Source organism: Poromitra crassiceps, assembly GCF_964638095.1.
Source record: "Poromitra crassiceps genome assembly, chromosome: 1".
Taxonomy (NCBI): domain Eukaryota; kingdom Metazoa; phylum Chordata; class Actinopteri; order Beryciformes; family Melamphaidae; genus Poromitra; species Poromitra crassiceps.
This window is the reverse complement of record NC_139623.1, coordinates 98,949,997-98,968,028: the sequence shown is the minus strand read 5'-3', so window position 1 is coordinate 98,968,028 and position 18,032 is coordinate 98,949,997. Positions and strand designations below refer to the sequence as shown.

Genomic DNA, 18,032 nt, shown 5'->3' with positions numbered 1-18,032 from the left:
CCTATGATATGCGCTGCGGTGATTAATAGTGATCATATTTCTCCACGCATAGTTGAGCTGTTAAGACATAAAGTGGTAAGTAGGCTTAATTTAATTATGTAGCCTACAGAGCCACAAATGTTTTTCTTGTTATATTCTCAGTTGACTGCAATCTATTTTTCATATGGCGATCTTATATGAACGGTGAGTGACTCCAGAGAGCCGATTATATGGGTCTGTCATGGATTTTGATCTTATCCTCTGAAGCTAACCTGGTCGCGACCAGGTTAGCTTTGCAGCGTCAGTTGCCATGGTGATTGAAAGTTAACTTGCTTTGTAGTACGGCTAAACCAGGTTTAAACTCAAACTTACTCGGATAAGGCATTAAACTAGCTTCGTAGTACAGGCTACTGGCCCTAATCCTCTTTCATAAATCTAGGTTGACTGTTCTGATACCAGTTGGAGCATGCAATCACTCACTCACTCACTCACTCACACACACACACACACACACACACACACACACACACACACACATACATAGGCTACATACATAGGCTACATGCATGAGCCCTTTATGTTAGATCAGAGGTTTTCAAAGTGGAAGGCGGGGCTCCAAACAGTTTCAGGGGAAGCTCTAACCTCAAGGCTAGGGCTAGGCTAGGGGCTCAGTGAATGGAAGTGAAAAATATTACTTATCAAATAACATAGAATAGCCTAAATGTGTAGCCTACATGCAGAGCTTTTAATCTAGTCTAGCAAAGCAAGAAAGTTCAGAGACTTTGGAGAAGGTTTTCCCCACTTAGAGGCAGAAACAAATAAATGCCTTCAGAAATACCTTTTTTATGTAGGCTATTTGGTTTTGGTGTAGTCAAACAGCCATGTCAGGCTAAAATTTTTGGCTCAATTGTTGAGTGTATATATGGCATTGCCTGGGATCAAATAACATAATCATGATCCCATAGGCATCCAAGAATTTAGCAAAACTAAGCAAGTAAACTAAGGGGAGGGTCGGCACCTTTTTCGTCTGACTTTGAAAACCGGATGTGATAATGAGTCAGGAAAGGGTTAAATTTCCATAACGCCTCCACGTGGGGGAGGTACTACCGGTAAAAGCCTGGCATTTTTCTTCCTCGTCCCATAACCAGTGTTGCCAGATGGGAGGGTTTTCCGCCCAATTTGGCTGGTTTGGGGTGCATATTGTGCGGGGAGGAAATGGGCTTGGGCGGGTTTGGTTTACAGAGACACTTGTTCCCATAGACCTACATTTGTTTAGGCGGTTTTGTGTGCATTTTGGCGGTTTTCGAACAGTCTTTGGGCTGGAAACCATTAGCTGTATCTGGCAACACGCCCATAACATTAGGAACTGCGCAACGAGTGACTTGACGGACTTGACCAGTGAGTTAGGCACATGGGCATTACCGTCCACCCAAACAGTCAACAACAGGTAAGCCCAGTTTTTATTCTCAATGTTTGACTTCTTATGTGAATTAATGGAATGAAATAATGTAGCCTAGTTGTGTCCAGTGTTTTAAAATGATTTGGGCAGAGTTCAGAATGTGTTTTGAAAATGCTTTATCCAATAATTTCAGATAATTTAGATCAAGTCTAATCAACTTTTTTTTTTTAATTGGCGGACACATAGTCCATAGAAATCAGACACATACATAGAACAATTAAAAGAAAACACCCAAAGCACAGTAAAAACTATAAAAGGCACTTATACCAACATTTCCACATATGACTGATCTCATTCACAATAGGCTACTAAAACCAGGACTAGTCAGCAGCATGATAATGGCATTCTGAGAAACATTCAGTTGACAAATAAACTTGTAGGCTACATCACATTTTTCAAGAGCGCCTGAAAAGTGTTGACTCCTGCTACAAAACAGGTCACTGTCTGGCACTACTCCACCTGGGTGGGTTTGTCCCCCAGCAATATCCGCATGCAAGCATTAAGCAAACTGAAGTATGGGGGAGGCTTGATCTTCCAATTTTGCCTTATTTTGAATACTGTAATAGGTTAAATTCTGAAAAATCTCCATGGGATCTAGATTGCCATTGTTAATAGAGAGGTTGTATCCCCTTTGTTTAATACCACCTATTAAAATGCTGTTAGGATCTCTAATGTGATGCAACTTGTTCTTGTTCGCGGACGACTCAGCCCTGCTGGTCTCTGACAAGAACAAGTTACAGGTTGAAAAAACCCTCAGCTCAGAACTCGGCAGAATCTGCACCTGGCTCGCTGATAACAAACTATCATTACACCTGGGTAAAACAGTCCATTCTCTTCGGATCAAATAACAAACTCAGCAAGACCGACGGCTTCTCAGTTACAGTGGGTGACAATATTGTCACAAGGAAATATGAAATTAAATACCTGGGTTCCATCCTAGAGGCAAATCTTTCCTGTGACAAAATGGCATCCAATGTAATCAAAAAAGTCAACCAACGAACTAGATTCTTGTACCGGATCTCCTCTCTGGTAAACAAGAATACCCTGAAGACTCTGGCAGGAGCACTCATTCAAGGGTACTACGACTATGCGTGCACCTCATGGTACCAAAGCACCTCAAAGGCGCTAAAAACAAAATTACAAACATCACAAAACAAACTGGTCAGACTACTACTTGACCTTACTCCTAGAACCCACCTCACCCCTGCCCACTTTGACCACCTAGGATGGCTTAGAGTAGACGACAGAGTACAGCAACTTGCAATGGGCCTGGTCTACAAGATACACTACACCACACAGGTACCCATGTACATGTCGAAATACTTCCCAAAGGTCAGTGAGTACCACGCCCACAACACCAGAGGGAGTTCAACAAATCATGTGCAACCCAGATTCGGCACAAACAAGGGACTAAACACATTTTGCAATTATGCCACAACAATGTGGAACGCCCTACCCACAGCCGTAAAAAGATGTGAATCCCTACCCTAAATGTCCAAACCCAAACCCCCCCCCCCCCCACCCTCTCCTAATAGACAGTCTCCTCCCCACCGTATGTATTATATTTTCTCCCCACCGTATGTATATTTTTTCTCCCACCCACCCACCCCCTCCTAATGTACAGTCTCCTCCCCATCATATGTATATATTCTCTGTTAGGATCTATGGGTAACAGTACTGTATATTTGCATATCGTATATGTCACAAATGTAACAGTACTATATACCTGTATGTCATGTACAGTATGTCCCTATGCCATAAATGTCATGATGTCATGTATGTTGTGTATGTCATAAATGTCACTATGAATTGAAAATGGGGGACCCTGATGTAAACAAGACAAACGTCTTTCTCTGGTCTGCATCCCCTTAACAATTGTGTGTATGGAGCCGTACTGTATTGTACCCATTCTGCAATCTGTTAAATAAAGTTTTCATTCATTCATTCATTCATCCATGGCAGTGCAGCCTACTTCACGGTGAATAGCAGCATGTTTGGCTTGGTTTTGGCTTGCCAGAATGTGAACAATTTAAAAATGTCGTTACAAAGTGAAAATAATAATTTGGATGGGGAGCTTGTGAAATTGTAATGGGCAAGTAGTCCCATTCGTGATTACTATAGTACAGCAGAATAAAATGCAGCTAATATCACACAGTACATTTTTCTGACCCACAATTCCTATTGTCACATTTTTGTATCACTATATGATGAATTTCAATATATCATCCCATCCCTAGAGGCACGTTATCCCAATATCACATATCATAACTTAATCTCTTGGGAAGAGAGCAGGGGAGGTGGAAGTGGCCACTTCCGTCTCCTCAGAAGGGATAAACAGTGGGACCTCCTCTCTCACCTGACCTCAGTTCAATGTACTGTGAGTCTGTGACCTCGCCCAAACGGTGCCTCTTACAACTGTGAGTCTGTGACCTCGCCCAAACGGTGCCTCTTACAGGGGTGCTGAAGAAAGGAAAAATATATGAAACTTAAAAAACATCCCTGAAAAACAAATCCCTGTCCTGTCCTAGACCTTAGATACCGCTTAGTGGACTCTGACATCCGAATATCAGCTCCCCCTTCCTGGCTCCCAACTCAGCCCACTGGATTCTACCGTTGTGGACATTGCACACACTGCTCAAACTCCTCTGACACTAAGGAGTTCACACACCCGCGCACAGACAAAAAATTCAAAATAAACTCATTCATTAACTGTAGCAGCACCCATGTTGTGTATATGCTTAAATGTCCGTGTGGCTTGGTGTATGTGGGCCAAACCAAGCACGCCCTGAAAGCCAGAATAGGCGAACACAAGACTGCCATAAGAACTAAAAACTTGGAGTATGCTATGGCACGTCATTATGCTCTGGCTAACCATGCCTCTCTGAAGTTATGGGGGATAGAGAAAATCCCACAAGTAAATGAGAAGATGGGGACCGCACTCGAGGAATATCGTTTTAATTTTCTTTAGCAACAAAACGTTTTCGGCCGTCCGGCCTTCATCAGTGTGCAAATGCAGAATGGTTGAAACAGACAGGTCTTAACTAGGCTGTGACTGACAACATGACAGGTGGGCACAATCAGTAATTAGCACAGTTAATAGGTAGACTTTATGTCACACATGACCATGAATGCGTAATGGCTATGGTGTTGATACGATTATATCCTGGATAAATACATTATGCAAACATATATACATATTACAAAACAACAGAGAAATAGAGAAAATCCCCCCACTATCAAGAGGGGGCGATATTGTAAAGAAACTCCTCTGTAGAGAAGCCTACTGGATCCCCACTTTGAACACCATTGAGCCCTTTGGTCTTAATGAATGAACAGTTTATCTTGCTTCCTGTGATTATTCTGTGTTGTATTTGTGATTGATTGATTGTATTTTGTAAGTATTTCCAAGTATTTTCTATGCATTTCTTTTCTTTCTATGCATTGCTTATATTCAGTCTTATATTGCCCTGTTTTGCCTCCTGAGTAGAGGCTATGTGGTACCCTCTCATTGCCTGTGTTTTGATGACACTCTAACCATGCCCCACCAATGAGAGACTGGTTTTATCCTGGTGGGAGTATTTAACCAGTCATCTACACCATGGCCCCGTTCCAATACCCATACTTCCATACTATTTAGTAGGCAAAAAAAGATTTAGTATGTCCCAATACATAGTATGTCAGATGCAGTATGCCAAGAGTACCAGGATGTTGTACTACATCAGCTCCTATTTCGGAGTATGCATCGATGCATGCTGCACCAGGCAAACTTCCCCACAATCCTTTGCGCAGCAGGAAGTTATGTCTTCTTCTTCTCCTTCTAATGTTTTATGGCGGTTGGCAAACAACTTTTTGTGCATTACCGCCACCTACTGGAGTTACGTCGCACTGACTGAGCTGCGTGTTCATGAATGAGATAATTAACTTTAAGAAAGCCTTGAAATATGTTAAAACCAAACAAGCATGGTGTGTACCAAAACATGCATATCTTGATTCCTGTTTAGAACTCTGACTTAATGTTTTTGCTTTATTTATTTTATTTTGTTTATTTGATTGTCTGTTCCAATTTTGTAAATGTTTAGTCTGAATTTTTTGTATAATGTACTGTTTGTTACTGCCAGACTTTGTTTATTGAATAAAAAAAATAAAAAATAAAAAATAAAACTCAAATGTGGCGCTGCGGACGTCGGCGGAAGTGAGCAAGAGGTCGGAGTTCAGGAAGCTCATGTGACGACAGATGTAGTGTGTCCCAATAGTATGCATTTTGCATGCATGCTGCACACTACAATCCATACTTTGTGAGGGCAGCGGCAGTACATACTACAAGAAAGAAGTACAAGTATGGGTATTGGAACGGGGCCCATGTCTCTGTTTGACTCTGAAGAAGACACCTTGTGTGTCGAAACGTTAGTCTGCTTGCACTTATTAAATTGCCTTAACTTTGACCGTGTGCTCCAGATTGTTTCTTTCTCATGTGTTCACTCAGTCCCCTTTTCTGAGAAGCACCGGTTGGGCGCAGTTCGTCAGCTGAAGCGCGGATTTCCCTCTGTCCTACAATGACTTAACAACAACTTCTAAACAAATATTGCACTCTTCTTAACCATCAACACAATTTCTTCAAAGTGACATCTAATGACACTGCTGTTTATTCTCTTTCAGTGTCCAGGAGCGACCAGGATGTCAGTGACCATGACCAAGGGTGAGGGGGTGACAGTTTTCACTGTGAACTCTAACCCCAAAACTTCTTGCCCTCCAATTTTCCAAATCCTCGGGGCCCTTTGCTACAGTCCAACATGCTGTTCAGTGACGGAGCGTCTGCGGAGGATCCAGAGTACTTCTCAGTCCGCACTGGGGGTGAGAGGCACAGCTCAAATACACACCATGCACATACACACTACAACGTTGTAGCCTGCGTTGTGTTGACAGTTATGGCAGCAACCCATGTTAGGCTGGATTCACACAGACTCCGGCGCTCTGCATTGGCCCCCTGCGCTCCATTCATAGTCAATGGAGGTAGTGCATCAGGCTCCGGCAGTGGGTGAAGCAGGGCCCTGCGTGAAAAACATGCAGCGGTCATACGTCGAGAGAGTACAGGGCGATCCAACTTTTGGGGGGATGCAACCTGACGTCACACTGCAGCTGGCCAATCTAGACGACACATACACACACACACGCACGCACGCACGCAAGCGCACACGCACGCATGCGACATGTTTCGTGACCGCTTCAGTGTCCTGGCTGCATGCAGGTCCTGAAGGGATGGCAGGTTGCATCCCATCACCTTCTCAGCACAGCGGATGATGCGCTGCAGTCTGTTAATGTCCTTGAGAGTGACAGCAGCATACCAGACGGTGATGGAGGAGGTGAGGATGGATCTCAACGATGGATGTGTAGAAGTGCACCATCAAAGTGCAATTCTCAAATATCGCCACCTGCTCACCTATCCTGTGTGCATAAAATTGTCAGACTAAACTCCGGCTGACACCCCAAATACCTACAATCCGCTACAGAAAAATTTATATTATTAATGTTTGTTTATTAACTGGCCTCCTGTCATTTTGCAAAAGTGGCCTCCGGGCAAAGCAAGTTGAGTATCCCTGACAGGCATCCATTGGTACCAATCATGTCATGTTAGCTTAGGAAGTGGGCTAAATAATGCTCAAAATTTAGGCACAATTTTGGAGGGATTTTTGACCTTTTGTAATTCAAGGCCCACTTCTGATTGTTGAAATAGTTTTGAGGAGCACCTTCCAAAATAAATAATAGGCTATCCTCTGATATCTTGATGTGCTGTTCTGAGGCCCAGTGGGCCACGGCCCAGTGGTTGAGAAACACTGTATGCAGAATATATAAGGAGACAATCATTTATTTATCATTGTAAAGCCACAGCATAGTAAAGAGGATATTAATGTGATGTGTGTAGTTCTTCATAGATCTAGCCTCTTAATTTTGCTCTCAAAGTGCACCAGATGATGCATTTTACTTTAGAATGTACACATTTTTCATCCCTAGTGGGTTATGCTTTGTTGTCTCATCTTGCACCTCCTGGTTGCAAAGCCTACAATCGCCCATGGTCTCCTTATGCTTAACCCCCGGTGTTACAGTACTCTTGTTTTTGCATTTTGGCTTCTCATCTTCCTGCAGTCTTGTGTAGGAAATACAATCATATGTGTTTTTTATATTAGTGTGTTTTCCTTTCATTATCCTTTTCTGGGCCTTGACGACTCTGTGGTCCATTATCCTTAAATGTTAAACATACACACAACAACAATATCATAAATATAACAGTAAATGTCCCATTTGAAGAGTGACATGAAAAAAGTTAAAAACACGCACATCCGGGTCGAATCCGGCAGGTGCAGAACTGGAGAGAGGTTGGAACGATAAAACATAATTAAAACAGCTTGCACACTGCAAGAGCTCCAGTGAATTATTGATTGCACCGGTGGTAACGTTTCGAGCAGACTGGTCTGAGGAAGAGCATGCAGTCTCGAAACGTTACCACCGGTGCAATCAATAATTCACTGGAGCTCTTGCAGTGTGCGAGGTGTTTTATTTATGTTTTATTGTTTCATTTGAAGAGAGAACCAGATCAGCTTGGCATTTCTTCAGCTCAGGTGAGGTGTACCCCACCTGACCAGCCCTTAGAACACTGCATTAGTGCCGGACTAATTAGTCCTCAGAACATGTCAGATTTGTGCTCAATAAAGGGTTGTGTTTTTTAGATTAGTGTGTATATATTAGTGTAGTACAGTATATAGTTTATCCTTCAGTCCTCTGCTAGTTGACTTCATCTCTCCTATGTGGCAAAGAGAAAACCACTTGTCTCTTCAAAGCCCAGCAAAGAATAGATAATGAAAGGAAAACACACTAAAAACACAATCATATTATTATTTTGTGTCACGACTGACTGTCAATGTCTTTTTGTTTGAGAACAGTCAAGATTCCCTGTGAGAAGCCCCTCATTCATCTATGGCCACAGAGCATTTTGAAAAGCCAGCTTAATGTAGTCGGCGTGTGTGGGAACGCCCACAAAATGTTATACGGCCGGTGCGCGAGTGGGGTAAAACCGTCCATCTCAATAGGCTGACTCACCAAAGGAAGGTGCTGCGGCTCTAACTACAGTTTTGGGGATTCTAGAGCAGAACACAAGACGTCTATTCAGATGTGCGTTTACTGCGGTGGTTGAATCCCTGATCGTGTCTGCCTGGGCTGGGCTAGCAGCTAAATTCTAACTTTGCTGAATGGATAGAATGGGGAATTTACCCCACCCTGACCACGCCCCCAGCCAGGCTGAGCCAGCTAACCCAGCATCTATGACGAGACATCGTCTCAACCTATACAGCCATTTCCGAAATTTACAGTCACATATGCATGTTCTGAATGGCAACACATTATGTTACTGTGATTATACTTAATCCAACTAAGAATGTAATCAGATAATTGCACTAAGATAATCATAGTATGCCTAACTCGCATTACTGTCTTAATCACATTACATTTTTGTGTGTGGATGCTAACATAGTCAATGTGTAAGGGATTTTCCATTACACTATTCCTGCTCTGTACTTGTTGAGCGCAACAGGTAGAAGCCAGCATGTAGCTCAAACACCTGAGGGTGGACAACAGTGTTGTTTATTATATTTGATGTTAAATACTGTGTTTTCTCCTTCACAGGCTATGCAGATTATGGTGGGGTTGCTCAACATTGGCCTTGGGGTCATCCTCACCTCCAGTGGTGGTGGCTCTAATTGGGAAATGGACATTCTTTCTTTCTGGCTTGGAGCTTTGGTAAGCAGGGGGATATGTGTATGTTTGCTGGTTCAGTTTTATCTAGGGCCATATGATTTTTTTTTGTTTTTGTTTCCAAATTCCAGTCTTTGGCAGATAAATCACAAGGCTCTCCTACCACACTGGGACACCTGCATGCAAACATTTTAAAACCATGTTTGAATGCTCTGGATTAATACCAGGAGCAGCTTCTGGGTGTTAAACCCGGAATGATTTCTCAAAAGCCCTGGAACTTTTGGGTTTCTAAAATACTTTCCCTTTATGTAATTTCCCCTCAGTCTCTTGGCATTGTTGGAGATCATTGATTTGCAATTAGAGCAGCCCAGATTATTATGGCATGGATTCAAATGTAGCAGATTTGTCAGCTAAACCTTCAGTCTCTGAACTCTACTCCAGCATAGTATAACAAAAATAGGTTTCAAGATACTAATGCTATTTACACCAAAGGCCTGCCCTACATGTGTCATGTAAAAAAATAGTAACATCAGACAATGTTTGTCTCTTTTTAGGTGGCAGGAGTGAAAATAGTAGTCATAATATATAAAATAATAGTCATCCTCCACATTTGTTTTGCTATGGTTTCAGAACGATGAAGACAGCTGGAGAACAATTGGATACAAAATAGGATGTACTGTAGACTCGACTGCAAACTGTCTGGATCGCTAACAAGCCTAACAGCTGATGATTATATGAAGTTCTAAATGAACTATTAATTAATTATTAGTTCAGCAGCTTGTCCATGGCTTTGGTTTCAAAGCCTGTTGCTCCAAGCTGCCTGAGATAATATAGATAACATGAGATGATAGAGATAACATGAAATAGCGATAACATGGGATATTAGAGCAGACAGGTGCTCAAAAAAGCTCTGTCCATCCGCACAGACAGCGCCCACCCACTCAGTTCGGAGTATAGGAGGAAGGAAAAAATGACTGAGGAAATAATATTTAATTAATCTGCTGTACCAGCAGTTGGCTCTTTTATGTTCTTAGCTCTTCTTATGTTTTTAATTTGTTTTACTTGTTTTATTTGTTTTATACTGTTTTATCGGCCGTATCAGCTGCTGGCTCATCCCGATCTTAAGTTCTTAGTGTCGTTTTATTTTCTTGTATCGGCCGCATCAGACGTATGCTCTTTTATGTTGGCTCATCTTATGTCCTAATGTTGTTATATCCTGTTTATTTATGTCATTGTACGTATGGTATTGCACTTCTATGTTTATGTTTCAAGCCTCTATGCCTGCTGTAATCCAATTTGCCCTCTGGGACATTAATAAACTACTTGAACTTGAACTTGAACTAGAGAGAACAAGATAATGAGATAACATGAGATAATGAGATAACATGAGATAATGAGATAACATGAGATAATAGAGATAACATGAGATAATAGAGATAACATGAGATAAAGATAACTAGAGAGAGATAACATGAGATAAAGATAACTAGAGAGAGATAACATGAGATAAAGATAACTAGAGAGAGATAACATGAGATAAAGATAACTAGAGAGAGATAACATGAGATAAAGATAACTAGAGAGATAACATGAGATAAAGATAACTAGAGAGAGATAACATGAGATAAAGATAACTAGAGAGATAACATGAGATAAAGATAACTAGAGAGAGATAACATGAGATAAAGATAACTAGAGAGATAACATGAGATAAAGATAACTAGAGAGAGATAACATTAGATAAAGATAACTAGAGAGATAACATGAGATAAAGATAACTAGAGAGAGATAACATGAGATAATAGAGACAACAAGATAATGAGATAACATGCGATAAAGATAAGAAGAGGGAGATAACATGAGATAAAAAAATAACATGGGATAACAGAGATTATATAAGATAATAGAGATAACATGCGATAATAGAGATAACATGCGATAATAGAGATAACATGAGATAATAGAAATAAGATGACATAGCGATAACATGAGATAATAGAGAGAACAAGTTAATGAGATAACATGAGATAATAGAGATACAGGGCCCTATTCTCCCACAGGCCATCGGCGCTATTACGGGCCTTAACCGCAAAAAAACGTGCCTAGCGCCTGTTTCGGGAAAATAGCAATAGGCTTTAGGCTGCCAAATGCGCTTTAGGCCGAATGGGCGTGGCGGAGTCCCTGAATGCGCCAAAGTGGGCGTGTCGGCGCTAAATACCGGCGTACTCCTATCTTCCGACCTGCCGTTAATTTAGCGCCTTGCGCCTTTGAAAAGCAGGCCTATTCAATGGGCCAGTCCGTCCCCTCTCTCCTCTGTCACCCTTCTCTGTGTCACTCTCTCCCTCTCTCCTACTGACAGGAGCAGGCATTGGTGTGCGTTTACCAGTTTATTGTGAAATAAATCCTTCCGCGTTGAGTTACTGTCACAAGCCTGTGTTACAACGCTTCCAGCCTGGGTAAAACAACTCCGTCCGTACCGCTTTGAGGCTGCAGGCAGTCTGACAGGCACAATACGACTGTCTCTCTCTGACTGCCTGTGAATGCCCCAGCATGCAATAGGGTACTAAATTTCGCTACTAAATAGCAACCAAATGAGGCGAAATAGATATAAAAGGTCGATCTAAAATAATGTGTAATGGTAACACAGCCTGCAATTGTAGAACATTTCAATATTGGACCAAATAAATCATCGAAATTAAAACACCACCCTAAGTGAAACATATATGTCCTCCTGGGCCTATATATACCCCTTGTCGAGTTAACGTGATTTAGAGAAGTAACAGCGGAACGCGCTTCGGAACGCGCTTCTAATGGCATCTGCTATACTGTGATGTCCCTCCAATAACTTGGCCCTATTTCACATTTAGTTTTACAATAAAAACACATTTATGCAATGACTTGACATAATGTAGGGTATATTTATGTGCATCATCCTTCCTGCAGCAGGCGAGAGAAAATGATATCTTTCTGGACAAACTTTCACCAATCTAATAGGCTATATTTTTCTAGCTGATGCATAGAACATTATTTTCACTTTGATCTTGCTATAGTGTAGCGTATTTACATGCTTGCAGTATTGAAACTGCAGTTAGATTGGTTTGAGAAGCATAATAATATGGAATAATAGCCTATAATGCAGACAGACAGGCTGGATGAAGGGAGGGGGGGGGGGGCAGAGCGTTTGGCTTTCGTCTGGTTTTGCGGGATCACTGGAATTGGAGCTAAAAAGGCAAGCGTGCGATTCGTTTATTGCACTTATCCAATGAGCATGACGGTGCATAATTTTACGCCTAAAAGGCGTGGTTGTAATGCTTTGGGCTGCATCTAGCGCCAGCACGACGATATCAAGTGCGCCTTTCCACGCCCACTGCTTTGATCTGCGCCTGCCGCTCGGCCTAGAAACTGCGCCGATGCAACGATAGGGGCCACAATGCGATAATAGAGATAACATGAGATAATAGAGATAACATGAAATAAAGATAACAAGAGAGAGATAACATGATATAATAGAGATAACATGCATATAAATTCTGATTTAGGGCTTGTTTTCAAGTAATGAATACTTTTTGTCTTCTCTCTAGTTCATTGTATTTGGAATCATGTGCATTTTGTCGGAAAAGTTCCCCAGTCCATGCCTGGTGAGTATTTTGCAGTATAGTGCAGAGCCCCTGTGTAGGCTCATTGCTTTGCTCTAGGGCACTTTGGCAGTGTCCTCAGTCCTGCTGCCTCTGTAAAACATATGGAAATACTGGGATTGTTCTGAAATCTGTATGTTATTTGACTTTGGTTACGTCCTAATACTGTAAGCTGCATAAACATGTTATCTGCCAACTCTTCTACCTTAGGTCATTGTCAATGTGCTTTTCAATCTGGCGGGAGTTGCTTTCGCCATTGCGGCTATCGTACTCTACTCCATTAACTTGGCAAATATCAGAATGTATTGGCTGTGCGAACGTGACGACAATAGTGGCTGGTACTACAGGACAACTCCAAGACCAACTCAAAGTGATGAGCAGAGGGCCATGATGGAGAAATGCTTGGAGGGCAAAGAGATTATTCTAGTAAGTGTTGAAAATATCTGGGCAAGACCCAAATTACAATGCAGTTGTATAACTGACAAGGGGACATTTCAGGGTTTAAAGGTACATTCAGCAATGTTTTCGTGTTTAAATAAGTGTTAAATGGCTCTATATTCTGACAGCAATCACTGAAATAGAGTGTTTGGTCAGTGGCTTGAAACCCCCAACCCCCCGCTGTCCTCTATCTCTCTCCTGTAGTCCTGTATGCAGGGCGTACGTATCTCCGCAACCGGATGGGAGCATTGGACTCGGGGTGAAAAATTAACAAACTAATAAACTTTTCTCTGATTGGATAAAAATTGGCACAGACCTCAAACTATCCAATCAGAGAAAAGTTGACATTTTCTGGGAAATGGAAGGTCAGATTGCGATGCCTATTAAGGACTATATGTATTTTTTCACCCCGAATCTAACAGAGCCATCCCTGAATCTCTACAAGTTATGGTTGCAGAGATACGTCCGCCCTGCATACAGGACTATAGGAGAGAGACATAGAGGACAGCGGGGGGTTGGGGGTTTCAAGCCACTGACCAAACACTCTATTTCAGTGATTGCTGTCAGAATATAGAGCCATTTAACACTTACTTTAACACAAAAACATCACTGAATGTACCTTTAAAATGATTTAGACATAATCTCTTAAAAGTTGATTCACACACCATTCATAGCCATACGTATGGGTAACATGTACTTTTCAAATCAAGATGATAAATTGCTTTACAGAGAACAAAACAGTAAATAAAAGCCAATTAAATTAACTATAAAAATGGTAGTCTTCAATTAAAATTGGTTAAATAAAGAAAACTGCAAAATACAAAGAAAACAGTTCAAGTATAAAACATGGTGTTCAATAAAACCATGCACAAATGTGTTTTAACATTTAAAAGCTGACACTGGTGCTTCTGCCCCCCCAGATGCTTTTGAGATCCATCAACATTGTGTTGATTGTGGTGTCAGTCCTTCAGCTCTGCCTCGTCCTCAGCTCTGCTGTCCTGGGGGTCAAGGCTCTGAGGAAGAACACAAAGGAAGAGAGCAAGGTACAGTGTGCAGAATTGTATTATTTTTTTATTAAACCTTTATTTATCCAGGAAAGGTTGCCTGAGCACATGTTCTTTTCACAGTTCCACACACTCACACCTGGGAGCTGTCCAGTACAACGCAGTCTTCAGCCCCTTTTACACAGCCTGTGAAAGCTGCGATCGTTGCGGCATCATTGCGCCTCGCCTCCTGTTTAAAAGTCACAAGAACGGAATGGCGAGTCATTTTGTTACGCCTTTTATTCCGGGAGTGGAGGTATCAGCCCCGAATCAACGTCTGTTTAAAAGGGTAACCTGCGGGAAGGCGGATCGAAGGGGGGGAATTGCGCTGTTTACTGCAGTCTCATCTGTGCACGTTAATTCCCTTCTGAAAAACAACTATAGTGTTCCTGTGCATTTATAGCCGACTAAATAGCCTATATTGCAATCCATAACTCCATAGGAATATTATAATACGTTTGACTTTACGGCCATCACAGCAATAAAAAGGGGAAAGGCATAAGTGAAAGTAAAAGTAGCCTATACGATCCATGACTGCAACAGCGCCATGGAGGAATGCTCCGTGCCACACGTGTTTATTTTAGTGTGCGTCTGCATTGGTGAGTCGTGGGATTCCCTCTCTGTCAGTCTCTCCTCAAAACAATCCACAATCCAGCAGGTAGGCTTTTTTGTGTGTGTCTGATAAATCCCTCTGTAAGTCGGAGGATATCCCCTCTGATCAGCGCGAGTTCACATCTTCATGGCAATGATAGAATGTCATGCCAGAATGCCTGTGTAAAAACATGTGTGAGGCAACACTGCACTCATTGCCGGACTATCGGCTAGTTCCCAGCGAAGTGGACTGTACAGGGTATTCAGCCATATTACTGACAATCGCTGACACCATTACATGGCTGCATACCCTGTGCAGTCCACTACGAAGGGGAGCTACTAGCAGATCGGAATGCAGCCATTGTGGGTCTTCCTAACAGCAATATTGTGGGATCTGTGTAAAAGTGGCTTTCTACTGCTGGAGCCTGAACAGCTCCATTGAGGATTTAAGTCAATTACATTTGAGAGAAAGTTTCAGGGTTGCCACCACCTTTTATCCAATCAGGAGGCAGAACTCCACACAGAGGCGGGCCTCTGTGCACATCCACATAATGGGAGGGGGATGTTTGAAAAACGAAACTTAAGAATCCAGTCAAACTGGGCAAATCGCTGACAGCACCTTTAATAGTGTGTTTTCAAGGAATTGTTGGCAGTAGTTGCTGAGAGACAGGCGACTGTTACTCAGGGGGGTTCCTGGTCAGTAGTTGCTGAGAGACAGGGGACTGTTACTCAGGGGGGTTCCTGGTCAGTAGTTGCTGAGAGACAGGGGACTGTTACTCAGGGGGGTTCCTGCTCATAAAAACACTTTTCTAACTTCTAGCTATCAATTTGACTTAAAGGATACGTTGGGTGATTTTGGACTATAGGCCTAAGGTTTCTCTTACATACCTCTAGTACTTGACCTGCAGAGAATATAGAGAGCCAAAGTGAAACGTCTTCCTGCTTTCTCCCTGTACCAGCACTCAAAAAAATATGAATGGCAGTGAACGGAGAATAACGTTACTTTTTTGATCCCGTTTGAATCAACCCGATCTCCAAAAAAATAGTAAAATAGCAACGTTTGTGGACCAACGTTGCTATGTTACAATTTCAGCTCCGAAATTGTAAAATGGTAACGTACGTTTCTACAGGGGTGGGTGTGGTTTGGGCATGGTTTACAGAGATTTTCTGTTTCTAACCCCTCTTCTACAGTCTTGTTACCCTGTAGTTACACTATAAGTACAGTCTTGTTACCCTGTAGTTATACTATAAGTACAGTCTTGTTACCCTGTAGTTATACTATAAGTACAGTCTTGTTACCCTGTAGTTACACTATAAGTACAGTCTTGTTACCCTGTAGTTACATGGTTATTTGCGGGCTGTATTCTAAAGCGTTACCTTTTTTTCTCCTTAGTGCTTTGATGACCAGGAGAACTACAAACCACTGCTGGAGGAAGTCACCACTGACCCCATAGCCTAAACAACATTCTCTGCTTTCTGCTATCACTTGTGTTGATGTCCTGTGCATTTATATGAAACGAGCTGGTAGGGCTGGTTTCTCACAGTGGCTGCTTATACTAAAAATGTTTGCATTTATTGGTATCTCGGGGTTAGGGTTGTAATGCTTTTTTGGTGTCATTAGCACTTCTATCCCATTGATTATTATAAATGTATGTCTGTTTACTCAAGCTATATATCGTACAGTTGATTTGTTTGTAGATGAACAGGAAGATTGTTAATTTCCAGTGTGAGATTGATGGACAATTTTTTTCTTAGAATTGATATCCATTATCTTGACAAGATCAATCCCTATGTATGTTAAGAAATGAAGGCATCCAAACTGTTGACAGCTGCAAATGTTAGTTGTTTTGAATTTCCTGTTCATGTGATACAAACTGTAACAAAGACAAGTAATGAAGGAGGGTGACCGGGGAATTTAATAGTATGACCTACTTACGTCCTCTCTTATGTGTTGAGTGAAAAACTAACGTGTGAAGTGTCAGGTGAAGGAAAATAACCAACTTGAGTTCAAAATGGCATGCTATCCCTTTATTTCCAATAAATCTTACTGGATATATTCTGAGAGAAAATAATGGATCCATGCGTGACGTTGGGAGCCGGTCGTCTGAAGAAGAGCCGACCAGCTCGAAACGTCACGCATGATAAAAAGAAAATAAAAATCCTACACGGGAGCTCCAGTGGTGTGCGGATCCATTATTTTCTCTTGTAAGTAGCTATTTGATCCAGCACCCACCATAACTGCTTGGGATGTGCGTGCCTCCCCTATTTTTACTATACTGGATATATTCTGACCAAATAAAACATAAATGATTAGAGGCACTCCATGTTCAGTAGTGTCAATCCAGTATGAATAGTGACACCAATCTTTGTTTACTTGTAATCAAATCGGTATATAAATGTGTCTGATCTAGTGCCTGTATTTCCAAAGTTTGAGTTGATGGTCATCAACCTTTTTCTTAATTTAGTGTGCAAATAATCTGTATGATTGGTGGGGAAAGAATTTTAACTGAAAGTTAAAGTGCTGAAAGAGCTAAACATCCATATCTTGTGGAGGAGGTCCTACCAGGAAATCATACACAGCTGTTCCTGTCTCCAGCAGGAACTGAAGCTATAAAAACATACTTTGACCTGTGGAAGTGATTGAACTAAGAGTCAGGTACAGCTTCTTTCTATGTTGAGTTTTGTTGTCCTGTTTCTGTTACCTGATTGAATTGTGTCTTTGTCATCTTTTTTATTCTGTTTCTTTGCAAGAAATTTATTTGTTTCACCTGCACCACTACTTTCTTCATGCTTTGGTCTGAGTTTGGTCTGATTGTAATGTGTTCAGATGATCAATGTTTCAGTGCTCAGTGTTGCAGCAGTAGCATGGCCAGGGTGAGAACCATATTGACGTACATGTAGGATGAGCTTATTTGATATTGCGGTTATATGTAAACATTAAAGGAAGGCGTTGCTGATTTTCAACCTGCTTTGTATCATTATAATCTCGGTAATATAAAGCAGAAGTAATCCATGTTTGACTGCCTGCAGAAACTCCGCCCCTGCCAGCTGGTATGGGTCATTAACGCTTGCTAAGGCTCTCGATGTGGTTCTCTGTGGATGTGTGCATACAGAAAAAATAAAAAGAAACAATAACAGCCACCC

The 18,032-nt window shown here is 41.7% G+C and overlaps 1 protein-coding gene across 1 annotated transcript; it reads left to right on the top strand.

Moving 5' to 3' along the window:
* The first annotated feature begins 767 nt into the window (after nt 1–767).
* LOC310778468 (transmembrane protein 176A-like) lies at nt 768–18,029 on the top strand. The gene is made up of 7 exons (XM_083638903.1): nt 768–1,426; nt 6,095–6,289; nt 9,113–9,226; nt 12,763–12,819; nt 13,027–13,242; nt 14,175–14,297; nt 16,282–18,029. The coding sequence occupies exons 1-7, from the start codon at nt 1,391–1,393 to the stop codon at nt 16,345–16,347; spliced, it is 807 nt and encodes a 268-aa protein (XP_083495029.1). The 5' UTR covers nt 768–1,390; the 3' UTR covers nt 16,348–18,029.
* Nucleotides 18,030–18,032: the final 3 nt, after the last annotated feature.